Genomic DNA, 17,547 nt, shown 5'->3' on the forward strand with positions numbered 1-17,547 from the left:
TATAAAATTATTTATTTAGGTCAATTTAATATTTATTACCTAATTAAATTTGATTAATATAAACCGAGTATATATATAAAGAAAAGTGGGAAATAAATACAAAAACTTGATAAAATTATTTTTATAAAATATCCTACTGAATTGTATAATTAACTAAGTTTATAAAAATTATAAATATAATATTTAATGAATTAATATTCGAATTAACATATATTAGTATGATTTTCGATTAACATAAGTATATTACATATACTAAATTAATATTATTATTATAACTTACGGTTAATAACTAAGTATACTATATAATAAAGTATAATGCTTATAATGTAAGTTAATAACAATACATTATTAATAAACACTTATTTTATAACTATACTAATTTAATAATAATAACTTATAGTATATAATATAAGATAATCAAATTGTTAATACATTAATAAATATAATATAACATATATAATAACATATAAACCTAAAGTGAAGGTTAATCAAAGATAATGTACAATTCATGTGAACTTCATCGCTACTCACGGTCGTAAGTGAATGATGTCTAGGTTGCCATTTATGGGTAAGCTTGTGGATCTCGAATGCCATGACTTAGATTCTGGTCAAGAGTCCTGGGCCCCCGGTTACATCTGGTCATTCCTGACTTATTTGATAGCAACGAAGTTTGAGTAAAGTTATACAACGTCTTGCTAAAGATTAACCCGAACTTTCTAAAATTGAAAAATTACTATAAGTGGAAACTTTCCATAAATAGTAACCTTCCGAAAATGGAAATTCTTTAGTGAACCATTACTATCAATATAGTACTATATACTATTGTCTGTTAGGCAATGTCTGATCATACGTTCTATCTCTAGGTTGAGATCTCGGTCACGTCCTTCCGTTCAATTCTTTCGTGGAATACTCTTTTGTGCTACTAAGGTGAACTTCATAGCCCCACTTTTTACTGTTTCATAACTGTTTTATAACTTTTGGGGTGAGACACATGCTTGCTTTATAATTGTTTTACGCTTAGACACAAGTAATAAATTGTTAACTATGCTGTCATGCTTTGATTCATGCTAAATCCCTACCGTAATATCGTCAATTGCTACATTTAAATACAAACTTAATTATTGTGAGTAGGCCTATTGAGAGTAACGTCTCTAACCATTCGATCGTTGGTCTTTGGTTACATAATAATGATTCCACGACACTGACAGTACAAGGTGTCTTAGGGTAAACTTGTTTAGTAGCGATATTACAAAATGCAGCAACACTTTTAGATTGATATTTCTATATCAATCAACTTTAAACTAAATCTTGTGGTCTAAAACTTTTTATATTATTTATAAACCTATGAATTTCACTCAACCTTTTTGGTTGACACTTTAAGCGTGTTTTGTCTCAGGTGATGATTGAGCTAGCTGCTACTTGCTACTAGATGATTGATGTATGCTTTGCTGCTTGCATGGAGTCCATCATTCATATTTATCATTTTGTTTAAAACATTTTCCATTTACTGTACTCTTATGATGTAAAACTTTGAATAATGCTTCCGTTGTTTATTTAATAAATAAAACGTCTCATTTAGAGTCGTTCTCGCTTATACAACTGTGTTATGATATGATTGGTCACAATTACCTCTGGTCCATATTTGGGGGTGTGACATTGGGAGAAGGGTGAATTCTCGAAAGGGTGTAATGCACCTTTTGTTACATTTGTCCCGAAAAAACATGATCCGCTAAGTCTCAGGGATTTTAGGCCTATAAGCCTCATTGGTAGCTATTATAAAATATTTTCCAAATTGCTCTCAAACCGATTAAGGAAAGTATTACCTTATCTTGTAGGGGCAGAACAAAGTGCGTTTTTAAAAGGAAGGTATATCCTTGATGGCGCTCTAATTGTGAATGAAACGATTGATTTTATTAAAGCCAAAAAGAAGAAAGGGATTCTTATTAAAGTCGATTTCGAGAAGGCATTTGATAGTCTAAATTGGAGTTTTTAATTGAAGTTATGAAAAGCATGGGGTTCGGGTCCAAATGGAGGAAATGGATTTTTAATTGTCTCAAGTCGGCTTCTATTTCCATTTTGGTAAATGGATCACCTACTAAAGAATTCATGCTAGAACGTGGTGTCTGTCAAGGCGATCCATTGTCTCCAATTCTATTTATCCTTTTGGATGAGGGTTTGAATATTCTTGCTAAAGCGGCTAGGGATAGAGGGTAATACAAAGGTATTAAGGTTGGAAGAGATGAGGTAGAAATTACACATCTACAATACTCGGACGATACTCTATTCTTCGGTGAATGGAGTCGGGTAAACGCTTATAATCTCATGAATTTACTTAAGTGTTTTGAATCAGCGTCGGGATTGAAAGTTAAGTTTGAGAAAAGTTGTGTGTTTGGTATTGGTGTTGATTCCTCGAAACTTGACTTGCTTGCGGCTTTAATGGGATGTCAAGTTGGGTTTTTACCATTTATCTATCTAGGCTTGCCTATCGGGACAAGAATGAATAAACTAAAGGATTGGCAACCCATTATTGATAAATTTAATAATAGACTTTCAAGTTGGAAATCAAAAACGTCATCATTTGGAGGAAGATTGGTCCTAATTAAAGCGGTTCTCATGAGCTTTCCATTGTACTACTTCTCGCTTTACCGTGCACCGCCAAATGTGTTAAAATTACTCGAGAGTGTGAGTAGAAAATTCTTTTGGGGCGGGTCAGGTTTAGACTCAAAAATTTCATGGGTCAAATGGGATAATGTTCTAAATACTTATGGGAGTGGGGGAGGGGGGGGGGGGGGGGTGGGGGTTAAATATTGTGTCTCTAAAGGGTAAAAATCTTGCTCTTCTCGAGAAGTGGTGGTGGAGGTTTAAAACCGAAACCAACTCACTGTGGGTAAAAGTCATACGTAGTATTTACGGATTTTGTGGTGACTTGTTATTGAACGATGATAATCATTGTCGTTCAACACCGGGCATGTGGAATAATATTATATGTGCAGGTTTGGATATTGAAGCTAACTATGTTCCCTTCAAACAAACTTTTATCAAGACAATTGGGGATGGAGGATCTACGAGGTTTTGGCTGGATCATTGGTTAGGTGAGGACAAATTATGCAACTTATATCCTCACCTTTTCAGATTAGAGCTAAATTTAGAGGTGTTGATCAAGGAACGAATCATTGGTGCCGAAAATATTGAAAACAGGGCCGGTAATGTGGCTGTTTGGCTATGGAGAAGAAGTCCTTCGGGTCGTGCTGCAGGTGAATTGGCGTGTTTATCACAGTTAATTGCATTATTTTCCCTCAATAACAGAAAGTCAGATTCGTGGTCATGGTCTATGGCGTCAGATGGTATTTTCAGAGTTAAAATTCTTGCGAATGAAATTGATGCGAAATTGTTAATTGCTGGTGGTTCGAAGCAATGCACAGAACGTAACAATCTAGTGCCGAAAAAACTCGAGATTTTTGCATGACGTGCATTAAAAAAGAGATTGCCGGTAAGATTGGAATTAGATAAGCGTGATATTGATTTGCATAGTGTGCGTTATCCGTTGTGCGATGATGATTTGAAATCCGTGGAACATTCTATCTTTTTTTGTAAACATGCAATTGAGGTGTGGGAGCGGGTATTGAAATGGTGTAACATGAGTCACTTCTACAAGCTTAGCTTGGACGAAGACTTCAAAGGGAATAGCAACATTGCGATGTCGAATTCGGGAAAAAAGATATGGCAAGCTATCGGGTGGGTTTGCGCGTATTGTATATGGAGAAACCGAAACAACAAAGTATTTCAAGATAAGTGTTGGAATGGTCCGATGCTAAGTGAGATACAAGTAAAATTGTTCAAATGGATCAATACTAGATCGAGAAACCGATGCTTGGATTGGCATACTTGGCTTACTTCGCCAAGTACTTATTTTTCTAGTCGAAGTGTTAAGTATTTAGATGCAATCTTAGCATCTCTTTGTTGTAATCTCGTGTTTCGTGTGATTTTTGTTTGTCGCGTTTTGAAGGGCTTATGCCCGCGCATTCTTGTATTTTTTTCTCTTTAGTAATATATCTTATCTTATTGTTTTTCAAAAGCAAAAAAAAATAAATAAATAATTAAAAATGCGTTTTCTAAAAATTTTTTTGACACGCGTTAAATCAAGAAATGGTCCAAGCAATTGATAATCGACATAGGCTATTATATTTGACAGTACAGGTGTACAAAAACACGATCAAGATTTTTGGTGAGGAAAAAGCATATAAGCGGAAAGATGCGTAGAAGTATAGGAAGGTGGGACCCATTACCCACGGTATCGCCAACCAAAAGAGACACATTTCCAAGCAAAATTGATTCCAAATGATCATGGTGGGTCTCAATTGAATCATCCTCTCTCCATCTCTCTTTCTTATTGACTCATATATTTTTATTATAATTAATTAATACATATAATATAATACTCCCCAGATCATCAATGAATTCATTCCAATTCAACATCTATTCAATTCAACAATATGGGCTTGGTTCACCTATTTCAATCAATTGATTTTCAACATGAATCCTACCCAACTTATCAGGATTTTGTCGTTCTTCCTCTGTTTGCAGTCTTTTTTCCAGTAATTAGATATTTCCTCGATAGATATGTCTTTGAGGTAATACTTACTGTATCATTCATCCTATTATACATATATCATATCATTAGTAATAGTTGTATTATATTATATTGTGCTGAACGAGTTTCATTTGAGACTGTGAATGATTAAATTAACTGTGCTGTAAAGTTGGAGTTTTTATTACTAGGAATAAAAAAGAGATCAACCCATGTCAAAAGTTTGTATTTTTAGCTCTAAAGTATGAATCTTGCATCGAATCAATGTCATCGAATTCTATGTTGTTGTATTTGATGTAGATATAGGATAGGATTCAGTATCTTGTAAATTAGGAATATTTAGTTTTTAGGTTATAATTAAGCGTTCAATCATGTTAAAAGTTAGTTTTATAGTTCCAAGTATGAAACTTGTTGCAAAGTTTCACCATTGAATTAGGTTTTGTTGTATTACAAGTAGAAATATAGTTTTCTAGTAACATTGGGTACTTTTCTTGAAGTACCATTTGAAACTTGTAATTTTAGAGTTACAATCCTAGGTTCCAAAAAAAGGAGAGCAACCCTTGTCATAAAATTGTACCTTTTAGGAGTTTTAGGTCTAAAGTACAAATCTTTTTGAAAGAAGAATAAAGATAGGGAAGAGAGTTTAATATGACTTTGGGCTTTTATTAACTTTATCAAACTGAATTAGAAGACATTCTTTATCCTTATGACAACTATCTGCGGTTCTAAGGAATTGCATTGTTAAATGATACTTAATTAATAGACTAAAGGGTCTTTGGCTTAACAGTATCCAGGTAACTCGTGAATTTGAGTCCTGTTGTGGACTATTCGTGCTATGCGTGTTTGTGTTTTCCGTTTCAAAAATAAAATAAAAAATATGATAATAGGTAGGAAGATCAACCGATTTACTTATGACCGGTTTTATAGGATTGCTCTAATATTGAATATATTGGGTCAATTTGAACTACTTGTGTTTAAAGGATTAATATTTGACATGTTTTGCAGGTTATTGGAAGGCGGTTAATATTTGGAAAAGGGCATGAAAAGCTAGATCTCGAAACAAAAGAAAGGAAAAAAAAGATTAGGAAATTTAAAGAATCGGCATGGAAATGTGTTTATTTTCTTTCAGCCGAATTACTTGCTTTGACTGTAACACATGACGAGCCATGGTTCACTAATACAATCAACTTTTGGATGGGTCCCGGCAGCCAGAGATGGCCTGACCAGAAAGCAAAGTAAGATGTCCTGTAACTCTATGATCTAAATTTGGCAAATTTGACCCGTTTAGGTACAATTAGTTGATCTGGGTTCTGTTTTAATCAGTATGAGTCACATGAGTTAAGATTTATAATTAAATAAATGTAAATCAGTCAATCAGGTTGAAGCAAAGTAAGATGTCTTATAACTCTCTGAACTAGATGTGGCAAATTTGACCCATATAGGGTAAAACGGGTTAAATTTGGTTTATGTTTTGATGAGTATTGATTCACATAGGTTAAGCAAATTAAATAAATCTAAGTCAGTCAGTCAGTCATGTTGAAAGTCATCCAAAAGGTATTAAAATGTATAAAACCTTGTAATAGATTTTGGATTGATTATTACTTTAAAATGGTATAGTTCTGTAATCACATTTAAGTAATCACTTACTAATAGATGATTATAGAAATAAAATGAATGTGGTTTAACCCAACCCAACCCGGCCCGACTAGACCCATGTTTTAACTAAATAAAAATTGCCCATGTGGACCAGTTACATAACCTGTTTAATGGATTTTCAGATTAAAATTGAAAGCTCTATACATGTATACTGGTGGGTTCTACGTGTACTCCATTTTTGCTTTGATTTTCTGGGAAACAAGACGATCGGACTTTGGGGTGTCAATGGGTCATCATGTTGCAACTCTCGTCCTCATCGTGATGTCATACATTTGCAGGTAATACCTTGTATGATGTGTTACAAGATATAGTTTCTGGATAAAATTATTGAGTAGAGTATTAGTGAAAATATTGACATAATATTTGAAGCAATGTGATATACTAGGTGAGGGTAGAGGTTGCAAAATTAGGGTTGTAATCGAGTTGAACCGAGCTCGGCTCTACTCATGATGGATAAGCATAGCTTAATGAGCTTTCACAATGTCTGCTCGAGCACGGGTCAAATGTGATTTAGAATGGCTTGAGCTCGAGAATCTCCAAAGGAGATTAGGGTTCAATCCTCACTAGCTACAATTTGGGACCTTGCCTTTCAAAAAATTTATTTTAATTTTGAAAATCAAATTCAATAGTAAAAATGATTTCAAGATGCATATATATAAAATTAAAATAAATCATGAAAACAAGACAAAAACTATGTAAAATTAGTCTTAACAGCATTATAATGTAATAATAATAAAGTTGTAAGGTTTTCCCTGTTTGGATTATCAGGAGGGCAAGTAATCCGACCCCATACTCTAATGTACGCACCCAACATGATTACTCTGGCTGTTTCCAACCCTTCCCTGATTATCACAAGATTCGAACTTGAGACCTCTTGTAAGGATATCAGGGCCTAACCAGTGGGCTATCTTGTGATGGTTTATAATTTAATAATATGATCTTTTATAAATCTAGTATCATGTATACATATGCATATCTTTTTAATGTTCGAAAAGATTAATAGTCGCTAGAGGCGATCTTTTAATGCTCTAGCTCGGCTAGGTATATATTTCGAGCTCACCTTTCAAGCTCGAGATGGGGGTCGAACTCGATAAAAGCTTGACTCGATTAAGCACTAGCTTAAGCCGACCCCGAGTTCTTCGATAAAAGCTCAACTCGTCTGCAAAATGGGTTAAGATACAGGTCAATAATTCTTCTAATAAAATTGGTCAAAATGGGTTGGATCATCTTTATTCAAAATACTTGCTGTAGATCTTTGGAGTTTTTGTAGTAATAATCTAGATTTTGGAGCATAATGATTTAGTAATGCATAAAAATACACTTTTGCGCCGACCATTTTGACCCGTTTCCATGTAAGTTTATTTTTCCAAGTTACTGATAAAATATGGATCCAACTCAACTTACACATAGACATAAATAAATGGCTTGAAATTACCATGTCAGATTTGTTTTAAGAAGTAAAAACAGGGGGTATAAACTATAAAGACATGTCTTAATATCCTGTTACAAATTCTAACACGTTTTGTTCATCTGTCGTAGGTTTTTACGAGTTGGTTCAATGGTTTTAGCTCTTCATGACGCGAGTGACGTGTTTCTTGAAGTTGGAAAGATGTCTAAATACAGGGGCGCTGAACGACTCGCAAGTTTTTCCTTTATATTATTTGTCCTTTCTTGGATAATTTTTCGTCTTATTTATTACCCGTTTTGGATCCTATGGAGTACAAGGTAAGACCATTTTCAAGTTGTTAATACATATGTTTTCAAACTTCACTTGTTCTTTATAAAAATGTAACCTTTTTTTGTTCCGTTAATTGTGCAGCTATGAACTTGTTCCGTTTTTGAATATAGAGAAGTATAAGACGTCGGGACCAATTTACTACTATTTGTTCAACACCCTTCTTTTTTGCTTGCTCGTTCTTCACGTATATTGGTGGGTCCTTATCTATCGAATGCTTGTTAAACAAATCCAAGCTAGAGGAAAAGTTAGTGAAGATGTTCGTTCTGGTAAGTAATTCAAGTATCTATATGTTAATTAAGGTTTAATCTTACAATATAATATTTAACTTTTTATGTGTTTCGTATTGCAGATTCTGATAGTGATAACGAACATGAAGATTAATGACTATTGTATTAAGAGGGTAACTTCAATTCGTCATTGGAGCGGCATGTATATTTGTACGAAAACAATTTTATAAAAATATCATATCAGTCAATAGATAGAAAGTCAAACTGCAATGCAAAGTTAACGATAATGAGTTACATATTTGCTAATTTTCTCCAATCAACTTTGATAGTTTGATAATTCATCTCGTACTGCCGATTATCAGCATATTGGTTCTTAGATAAATCGAAGCTTTTAATAACTGTTGTGTTGTTGCTTCTAGTTTGTAGCTTGTAGTTTAATTTGTGTTTTATATTTAGATCTCTATTCTCTACTTATTGTGTCTGGTTTAGTCAGCCTGTAATCTGGGTTTTGGGTTGAGGGGCTTCTGGGGGGTTATATGGGTAAAGTAAAAAATTTGTTGAAAAAAATATAAAGGGTATAATAGTCCATTACTATTATGTGTACCTTACTACCTATCAGATTCTTCCTTGTAGATATTGCTTCCCTAAAAGAAAGCTTAAAAATGGATCACATGTATATGATGTGTAAGTCCTTTAATAACAAAATCTTCACCACATCAGCAAATCAGAGACACATCATCTGATCATCATGTTTTGCCACGTAGATTTAAAGAAAGAAAATTAAAAGAATTATTAAATTAAAAATAAATTTCCATTTGAATGCTATAACATTAAGGGATAATAGTATCATAATGCATCTTGATAATTTGTTCTTAAACAAGTGTGTATAGCAGCTGCATTATTTACTGAAAAAGTGAAAATACATACAGAGCAATATACAGATAATTAGGGGGGCAAGGGGGCGCCCGCCCCCAGTTGATTTCTAAATTTTAGTGTAAAAATTTGGATTTTTTTTATTTTGTCCCAAACCCAAAAGCCATTTGCCCCAAACCCAAAAGCCATTTGCTTCAAAACCTACATATTTTGCCTCAAAACCTTCAAATTTTGCCCATAATTCTCTAAATTTTGCCCCAAAACTTTCAAATTTTTTTTTTTTTTACGGCCAAAAAATGAATATATTAGAAAAACGATCCCTAGCTAGACGCTAAGGGAAGATTACAAAGGAATAGAGAGCCATGTGTTCCAATTTGGAACACCATGACTTCTATTTTTCAACCAACGAAAAGCAACTAGCCTAATTACATCAAATAGATTACTTCTACTACAAAACGAATCATGAAAAACAAGACCATTACGAAAACGCCACAACGCCCATAAACTTGTCACCACCACCGCAATAATCCGATTCTTTGAAGAGACTTGTAACCGAACACCTTCCAACCAAGATATAAAAGAATCCCATGAGACTAAGGGAGCCATACCACAATCGAGCCAAATACGAATCTTACGCCAAATCTCAGTAGCAAAAATACACTCGAAGAAAATATGCTTGGACGTCTCTACCCCGTTATCACATGCTGGACAAACGACCGAATCAATATCTATCCCCTTAGCGGAAAGATTCCATCGAACAGGAAGACAATTGAGCCGAAAGCGCCACAAAAAAACGTTAACTTTGCGAGGCAAAAACTTAAACCATGAAGTGCTAGTAATCGAAGACTGAGTTAGAAGACTATCCATATGAACTCTCGTATCTTTAACAGTGAATTCGCCTTCGTTGTTGATCGAACACAACCACGAATCAGATCTATTAGACAACGTTGGACAGCCTATCACCTCAAGTAACATAGACAGCAGACTAGCAGTTCTACCTCTCAAACGGTCCCTCGTCCACTCGAATATCCACTCATTATTGTTGCGTTTATCAGCGATGGTATCAAAAGGGGACGAGTCTAGATGAAATAAACGACTAAATCTATCTTTCAAAGGAGCATTTCCAACCCATAAATCGTACCAAAAACGGATTTTTCTACCATCACCAATGGACAATCGAAAAAAATCAGTAGGAACATACTTCTCAGCAATGCAATTCGAACATGAATTAACAATATTAGACCACACAGTCGAAGTAGAAGATTTGGTGACTTCGAAAACATTACCATGAATAGACTTAATGATGGATACCCACATATCGTTCGGTCTGGTTAAAAATCTCCATCTCCATTTAAAAATAAGAGCCAAGTTGAAAGCTTTGAGACTTCCAATGTTTAGACCTCCTTTCTCAAGAGAAGCGAGAACTTTGTGCCACTTGATCCATGCCATCTTTTTATCTGTTTTGTTTCCTCCCCAAAAAAATCTAGCACGAATAGATTCAAGTTTCTTTAACACCGTTTCTGGACATTTGAATAACGACATAAAGTAAATGCCGAGACTACCCATAACCGATTTCACTAAAGTTAAGCGACCGCCCACGGAAATAAGATTAGCCTTCCACATCGATAATTTGGAGCTGAATTTCTCCACTAATGAGTCCCAATTTGAAACTCGTTTCATGCTAGTACCAATAGGAACACCTAGATAAGTAGTAGGAAAAGTACCAGCTCGAGCTCCAACACTATTTGCCATCGTAGCCACTTCTACATCATCCACCCCTATTCCGAAAACAAGGGATTTAGAGACATTCAATCTTAGCCCGGATACTCCATAAAAGATCTCTAAGATCATAACAATTCGTCTCATCTCTATAGCGTTCCAATCTGAAAAGATAATGACATCATCTGCATAAATAAAGTGAGATAAATGAATGTTATCGTTACCAACTTTGATGCCCCTGATGAGATTCGCTTCCATGGCATGATGAAAGGCGAGGTGCAGACCTTCCATGACTATAATAAATAGAAAAGGGCTTAGAGGATCGCCTTGTCTCAAACCCCTCTTTAAACAAAATTCTTGGGTAGGACTACCATTAACAAGAACAGAAGTCTTTGCTGAATATAAACACCCTTTAATCCAAGAACACCATTTCGAACTAAAACCCAACGAGGATAACATAAATAAAAGATACTCCCAATTTACCGAGTCATACGCCTTCTCAAAGTCAACTTTAAACAAAAGCATCTTCTTATTATCATTCTTGTACCACGAAATAATCTCGCTGAGCATAAGCGGGCTATCCAGAATCTGACGTCCGGCTATAAAAGCGGACTGAACCGGACTAATAATCTTATCGATGACACCTTGCAATCTATTAGTCAAGATTTTGGTAACAGTCTTGTAAAAACAGCTCACCAAAGAAATAGGACGAAAATCCTTAATGAGAACAGGATTACTAACTTTCGGGATTAAAGAGAAAAACGCCGAGTTTGCACCTTTAGGCATCTTGCACGAAAGAAAAAAATCTTTGATATCCCTGCAAAAATCAAATTTCACAATATCCCAAAAGTGTTTTAAAAAATGAAAAGAGATACCATCGGGTCCGGGAGCTTTCGAACTCCCGCAACTCCACACCGCATTTTTGATCTCAACCTCGTCGACATCAGCATCCAGGAAATATCGATCAGCTTCTGAGAGAGTAACCTTCGGCCTAATATTACCAAAACTGAATTCAGCCTCTGAAGCTTCGAATTTGGATTTAAAGTATTCGAATAAGCTTGTTTTTATGTCATCAGGATTGTCAATCCAAACCCCGTCAATTAATAGACCTTGTATGTGTTGAACACGTCGTTTCCTCTTCAGAGAACCATGGAAGAATTTCGAATTTTCGTCCCCCTCTACATCCCATTTAACATTCGCCTTTTGTCTAATATCCAAATCAACAATTTTAGCTAGATTATCCTTTTCAGCCGCTAAAGAATTTCGTTCCTCCACGTGCTCAATCCTCGCTGAACCATTATCAATCATAATATCAAGAGATTCGATCTTTTCATTTAACTCCTTTAAACGATCAGCCTCTACGGAACGAGAAGAGTGAATCCAACTTTTCAGTTGAAACTTAAGAAGACGGAATTTAGCAGCAATATCTAAATTTTTTTTTATATTAATCACATCCCACGCTTTATTAACCGTTTCTACAAAATCTCTCCGTTCGAACCAAGAATCAAAGATTTTAAAATAAGTCGGGCCGAAGTCAACTTTATCTTGGTGTAAGTAGAGAGGCGAATGATCCGATAAACCTCTAGGTAAGACTAAACCTTTAAGGTTATCGAAAACGTTTAAAATATTATTCGAGATGAGAAAACGATCAATCTTGCTAAACTTACTACCCCGTTTGTTCCTCCAAGTAAATTGAAGACCACCTAGAGGCACATCAAATAAGTCATTAGCAATGATAAAGTTATTAAACAACAACGCCTCATTCAGACAAAAAACAGAACCACATCTCTCGTCCTCGTTTCTAACCGAATTCCAATCGCCCATACATATATAATCTCCTGGGTGAGAAGAAATAAATGTAGAAAGTTTAGACCAAAGAATCTCTTTATCCGACAACGATTGAGGAGCATAAACATTTACCATGTACACCACCGAATTAACACGATACCAAGTCCCCTTAACAATGACAAAGTTATCATCGCACCAAATATTACTTTTACCAAAAACATTCGGGTCCCATAAAGAGATGATTCCACCTGAAAAACCACGAGATAAAGATAAGGCGTAATCAAAGTTTTGATTACCCCAAAACGATTTAAGACGATTCATATTAAAACGAGACAACTTAGATTCTTGAATACCTAAAAAATCAATATTCAACGTAACACACAAATCTTTAATCCATTTTCTTTTATCGAAGAACAACGATCCACAAGAATTTACCGATAAAATCTTCATCTAAAAACAACATTATCGATATTACTATTCGACAACTTACAAAGACCTTTAGGATGATACCCCAACAAATCTCCAATTCCAAAAATATCTTCACTCAAATCCAAACTTTGGGACGGGATAGAATCATGATTAAAAATCGTAAAAGGAGTGTAACAACTAAAAGATGAAGTTAAACCTTGGTTCTCAACGTCCTTGTTCATGGAGAAACCAGGAGCATGAGATAAACTAGTACTACCTCCACTGTTACCCACAACATTATCGAAAAGAGGTTTAGTTGATATAGAATTATCATTATCAACACTCTGACCCGAAACATGCATTTTAGAATTAAAATGCTCATCATTCTGGGCATGAACATTCAATTTAAATTTCACTTGTTCCTTGGAAGAAACATTAACACTACTTGTCCTTTTCATATTCGAACATGACACAGAATCATCTAGCTTAATACCTTCGAATTCCTTTAAATGATCAGAACATGTTTGTGAGTCTTCGGAAGTTTGGTACCCGGAAACAAAACTACCTGCATCTTCATTGTCCATAATATCGTCATCACTCTTTTCCACTTTAATTGTCGAATCAATATCAAATAACCAAGTGCCAACCTCTTGAACAACAACTTCCACATTAGATTTGTCTATTTCAACATTACGAACCGACGAGATCGGATGTTTGTCATACGTTGCAATACAAACACGGCAAGTAGACAAAGGTAACTTGCAATTTGACTCGAAGAATAAGAACTTGCCGAAAAGAGAAGCCACTTTTTTACCAGCATTAGTACCCCACGCACACGTAGGTAAACCATTAATCTCAATCCACACTATTCGTTCATCAACTACAAACATATCAGAGGGCTCTTTCAAACAAGCAAACAACGATAACATGTTTGGACTAGCTTTAAAACGTGCACAAGCATCAATAGAATCAAAAAGAAACCACACCCATAAACCTCCAATGTATTGTATCTTGAATTCGGAAAAACCTTCCACAATACATTGTTGGTAAATGGTAAAAAGCGTACCAATATCTTTAACCTTTCCCATGACAATGTGATCATTATCTGAAACACGAATGATATCATCATTATTGAGAGTGCATGTAGTCGCCTGCTTATCCCCTTTAACAGCAGAAGCATATGACCCGTCGCTACCGGTACGTTTCTGGACCGAATTCTCAGACTTGTCCACTCCTATATTGCTTTCTTTGGAGGTCGTAATACGCTGTTGAGGTTTAGGAACATAAACAGGAGCTGTAGCAGACGATTTCTTCTGTCCAGGTACATGATTATCCTTCGACGAATCATGAGTTGGTTTAACAATCTTCGAATATTCTACAAATAAGTGATAGTTGCCAATCCATATATTCGCCATTCGGTTTTCCATCTCCAAAACATTCTTAACCCCCCTGAACCTGACAAAACCAAATCGCTTACCCGTTTTGGCTCTCTTCCTTGCGATGTATACATTCGTTAAATACCCATACGAGTCAAACGTTTTGCGAAGAAGATTGTTATCAGCCGATTCTGGAAAATTCGTCACAAAGAACGAATTTGCCCACAAAACTTCAAATTTTATCCAAAAACCTCAAAATTTTGCCTAAAAACCTCTAATTTTTGTCCCAAAAACTCCGTATTTTGCCCAAAAAAATTGCTACGGTTTAAAAAAAAAAAAATCAACCGGTGAACAAAAATCCTGTTTGCAGATAAACACTCTACTAGTAAAGTGGTAAACTGGTAATCTTTTCATGATAGAATAATATAATATAATAAATATAGATAAAGTTGTAAATATACAAGAACATAAGATATGCGTGGTATATATCATGTGGGGTCCCTTGTTCATATACTTTGTATTATTAAACCCAAAATCTTTATCGCTACAGTATAATCACAACACAAGTTCATCGTTATAACCTGCTTCCACAAAATGGATTTAGTCGAAATCCTACGATCGGTTGATTTAGAACACGAATCATACCCGTCGTACAAAGATTTTGTAGTCCTTCCTATGTTCGCAATCTTTTTCTTCACAGTTCGGTTTCTCCTAGACAGATACCTTTTCGAGGTTACTTTCACTAATCGCATTACCATTTTAATTTTATTTAGTTATAGCCGAAATTTCATTATTGAACAACTTGTATTTATTGAGTGACATCATGTAGGGGATTGGAAGGCGGTTAATCTTAGGCAAGGGTAAGCAGAGGCTATATGCCAAGACTGAAAAAAATAATAAAAAGATCACAAAGTTTAAAGAGTCTGCATGGAAATGTGTTTACTATCTTTCAGCAGAAATTTTAGCGTTGGCTGTAACTCATGACGAGCCGTGGTTCACTAAAACCGTCAACTTTTGGACAGGTCCCGACAACCAGATATGGCCTGACCAAAAAGCCAAGTAACATCTCTTAACTCTTTAAGTAAATTGTTGATGCATTGTAAGTCCCTAATTCATATCAACTGAGGCAAGTGTGAAGACAGACGAGACTGTTTACCGACAACAGTGTATCGACAGACGGAGTCTGTCGGCCGACAGTCGGGCCTGTCGGCCGAGAGTCGTCCCTGTCGGCCGACAGTCAGCCCTGCCAACCGACAAAAGGCCCATTTCAAATTTATGTTAATCATCTCATTAGTGTTACAGGACATGACATTATTTTAGTTTGTAACATACAAAAGCATATGATAGTTTCACTTGTTTGTGTATTTTCCCAAAAGGACATGACAATTATTTACTAGACTAAAAGTCTAAAACTTAATTGCATAAAAAGTGATATTGAACGATGTTTTCAGGATTTATATTTTTGTTATCAGCATTAATTCTCTATAGTTTGAAGTTGGTTATGGTTAAATGGATTTTCAGAATAAAATTGAAAGGTCTGTACATGTATACGGGCGGATTCTACGCATACTCCATTTTCGCTTTGATTTTTTGGGAAACAAGACGAACAGATTTTGGTGTGTCAATGGGACATCATATTGCAACTGCCACTCTCATTGTCATGTCTTATATTTGCAGGTAATATTTTTTTGTATGGTCAATCTGTTACATATTGTTACTTCTTTAAGATACATCTAGAGTAAAAAACCATAAGGTCTTTCCTATAGTAATACTACCTAGTAAGTAAGGAGAGTATTTTTTTTTACTCAGATGTACTCGGTCTAAGTGGGTCATTCCACAATTGTTTTTGACCTTTTCCCTTACTACCCGATAAGTTCCATATATCTAAAGTAGTTGTCAAAATAATGATATAACACAAAAGGTAGAAGGTTTTCTCTGTTCGACTATCCGAGAGGGCGAGTAATCTGACCCCACACTCTGATGTACGCATCCCAGCAAGACTACTTCCTGGCTGTTTTCAACCCTTCCCTGACCTCCACAAAATATTCGTCCTAGACAGGATTCGAACCTGACACCTTTTACAAGGAACTTAGCTGAGCTATCATAGCTATCTTATGATAGGCAAGCCCAATAATGAACCTTGAATCCAACTTAATTTTTGTATTTCAACCTTGTAGGTTTGTGCGTGTTGGATCGGTTGTTTTAGCTCTTCATGATGTGAGCGACATTTTTCTTGAAATAGGAAAGATGTCTAAATACAGCGACGTTGAAGGACTTGCAAGCTTTTCCTTTATATTATTCGTTTTATCGTGGATAATTCTTCGTCTTATTTATTACCCATGTTGGATCTTGCGAAGTACAAGGTTATGCTATGTTCGTAAATTCACGAGTGCAAATTTCATTTATGCATAATATTTTATATATGTAATGTATGCATTCTCATTTTTGTTTCTTGAATTGGTGCAGTTATGAAGCTGTTTCCTTTTTGGATAAGGAGAAATATAAGACATTGTTACCAATCTACTATTATATGTTCAACACCCTTCTTTTCTCTTTGTTTTTTCTTCACATATATTGGTGGGCGCTTATATATCGAATGCTTGTTAAACAAATACAAGCTAGAGGAAAACTTGGCGAAGATCTTCGTTCAGGTAAAAAAAATCGAGTCATTTGCACGTCATCAGAATCTGTTCTTTTAGTTTGTAAGGTTTAATAGGTCTAAAAAACAATAATGTAGGGTTAATTTGATGTATCTCTTTCTATCCGTTTAATTTGTTATACATGCTTTGTTGTGTTACGTTTTGTAGATTCTGAGAGTGATAATGAACACGAAGATTGATCGAAATCAAGAAGGTAACCTTTAGTACTTTAGTCATAGTTTAAGCAAACATCTTCCTTTAAGTTTTAAAGGTACCAAGTCATAAAATTTCCGCCGTTCAAAAAAAAAAAAAAAAAAAAAAAATTTGGTTACTTGTTTTGGTTGAACCAATTGTTGTACTTAAGGATGGTTCTCATTACATTGTTTTCATCTGCAGGTTGATTACAAGAAAATTTCTTGTGTCATTAAATGGACTTGTGTTTATACTAAATATATTAAAATTTAGATATATAAAAAATTAATTAATGAATACACATAAGAAGTTAATTATGTTCTCTTCTTTGTTTAATGAGTTT

General features: G+C 35.0%; 2 protein-coding genes across 2 annotated transcripts; both read left to right on the forward strand.

The window, feature by feature from the left end:
* Positions 1 to 4,415: 4,415 nt before the first annotated feature.
* On the forward strand, positions 4,416 to 8,588 carry LOC139861387 (ceramide synthase 1 LOH3-like). The gene is made up of 6 exons (XM_071849769.1): positions 4,416 to 4,631; positions 5,594 to 5,823; positions 6,367 to 6,522; positions 7,784 to 7,969; positions 8,064 to 8,248; positions 8,332 to 8,588. Exons 1-6 carry the CDS (start codon positions 4,494 to 4,496, stop codon positions 8,361 to 8,363), a joined length of 927 nt encoding a protein of 308 aa, XP_071705870.1. The 5' UTR covers positions 4,416 to 4,493; the 3' UTR covers positions 8,364 to 8,588.
* A 6,379-nt stretch (positions 8,589 to 14,967) lies between these two features.
* On the forward strand, positions 14,968 to 17,212 carry LOC139862447 (ceramide synthase 1 LOH3-like). Its single transcript, XM_071851053.1, has 6 exons — positions 14,968 to 15,105; positions 15,203 to 15,432; positions 15,895 to 16,050; positions 16,551 to 16,736; positions 16,840 to 17,024; positions 17,181 to 17,212. Exons 1-6 carry the CDS (start codon positions 14,968 to 14,970, stop codon positions 17,210 to 17,212), a joined length of 927 nt encoding a protein of 308 aa, XP_071707154.1.
* The last annotated feature ends 335 nt before the right edge of the window (positions 17,213 to 17,547 follow it).

This window comes from Rutidosis leptorrhynchoides, chromosome 8 (assembly GCF_046630445.1).
Source record: "Rutidosis leptorrhynchoides isolate AG116_Rl617_1_P2 chromosome 8, CSIRO_AGI_Rlap_v1, whole genome shotgun sequence".
In the NCBI taxonomy this organism is placed as follows: Eukaryota; Viridiplantae; Streptophyta; class Magnoliopsida; order Asterales; family Asteraceae; genus Rutidosis; species Rutidosis leptorrhynchoides.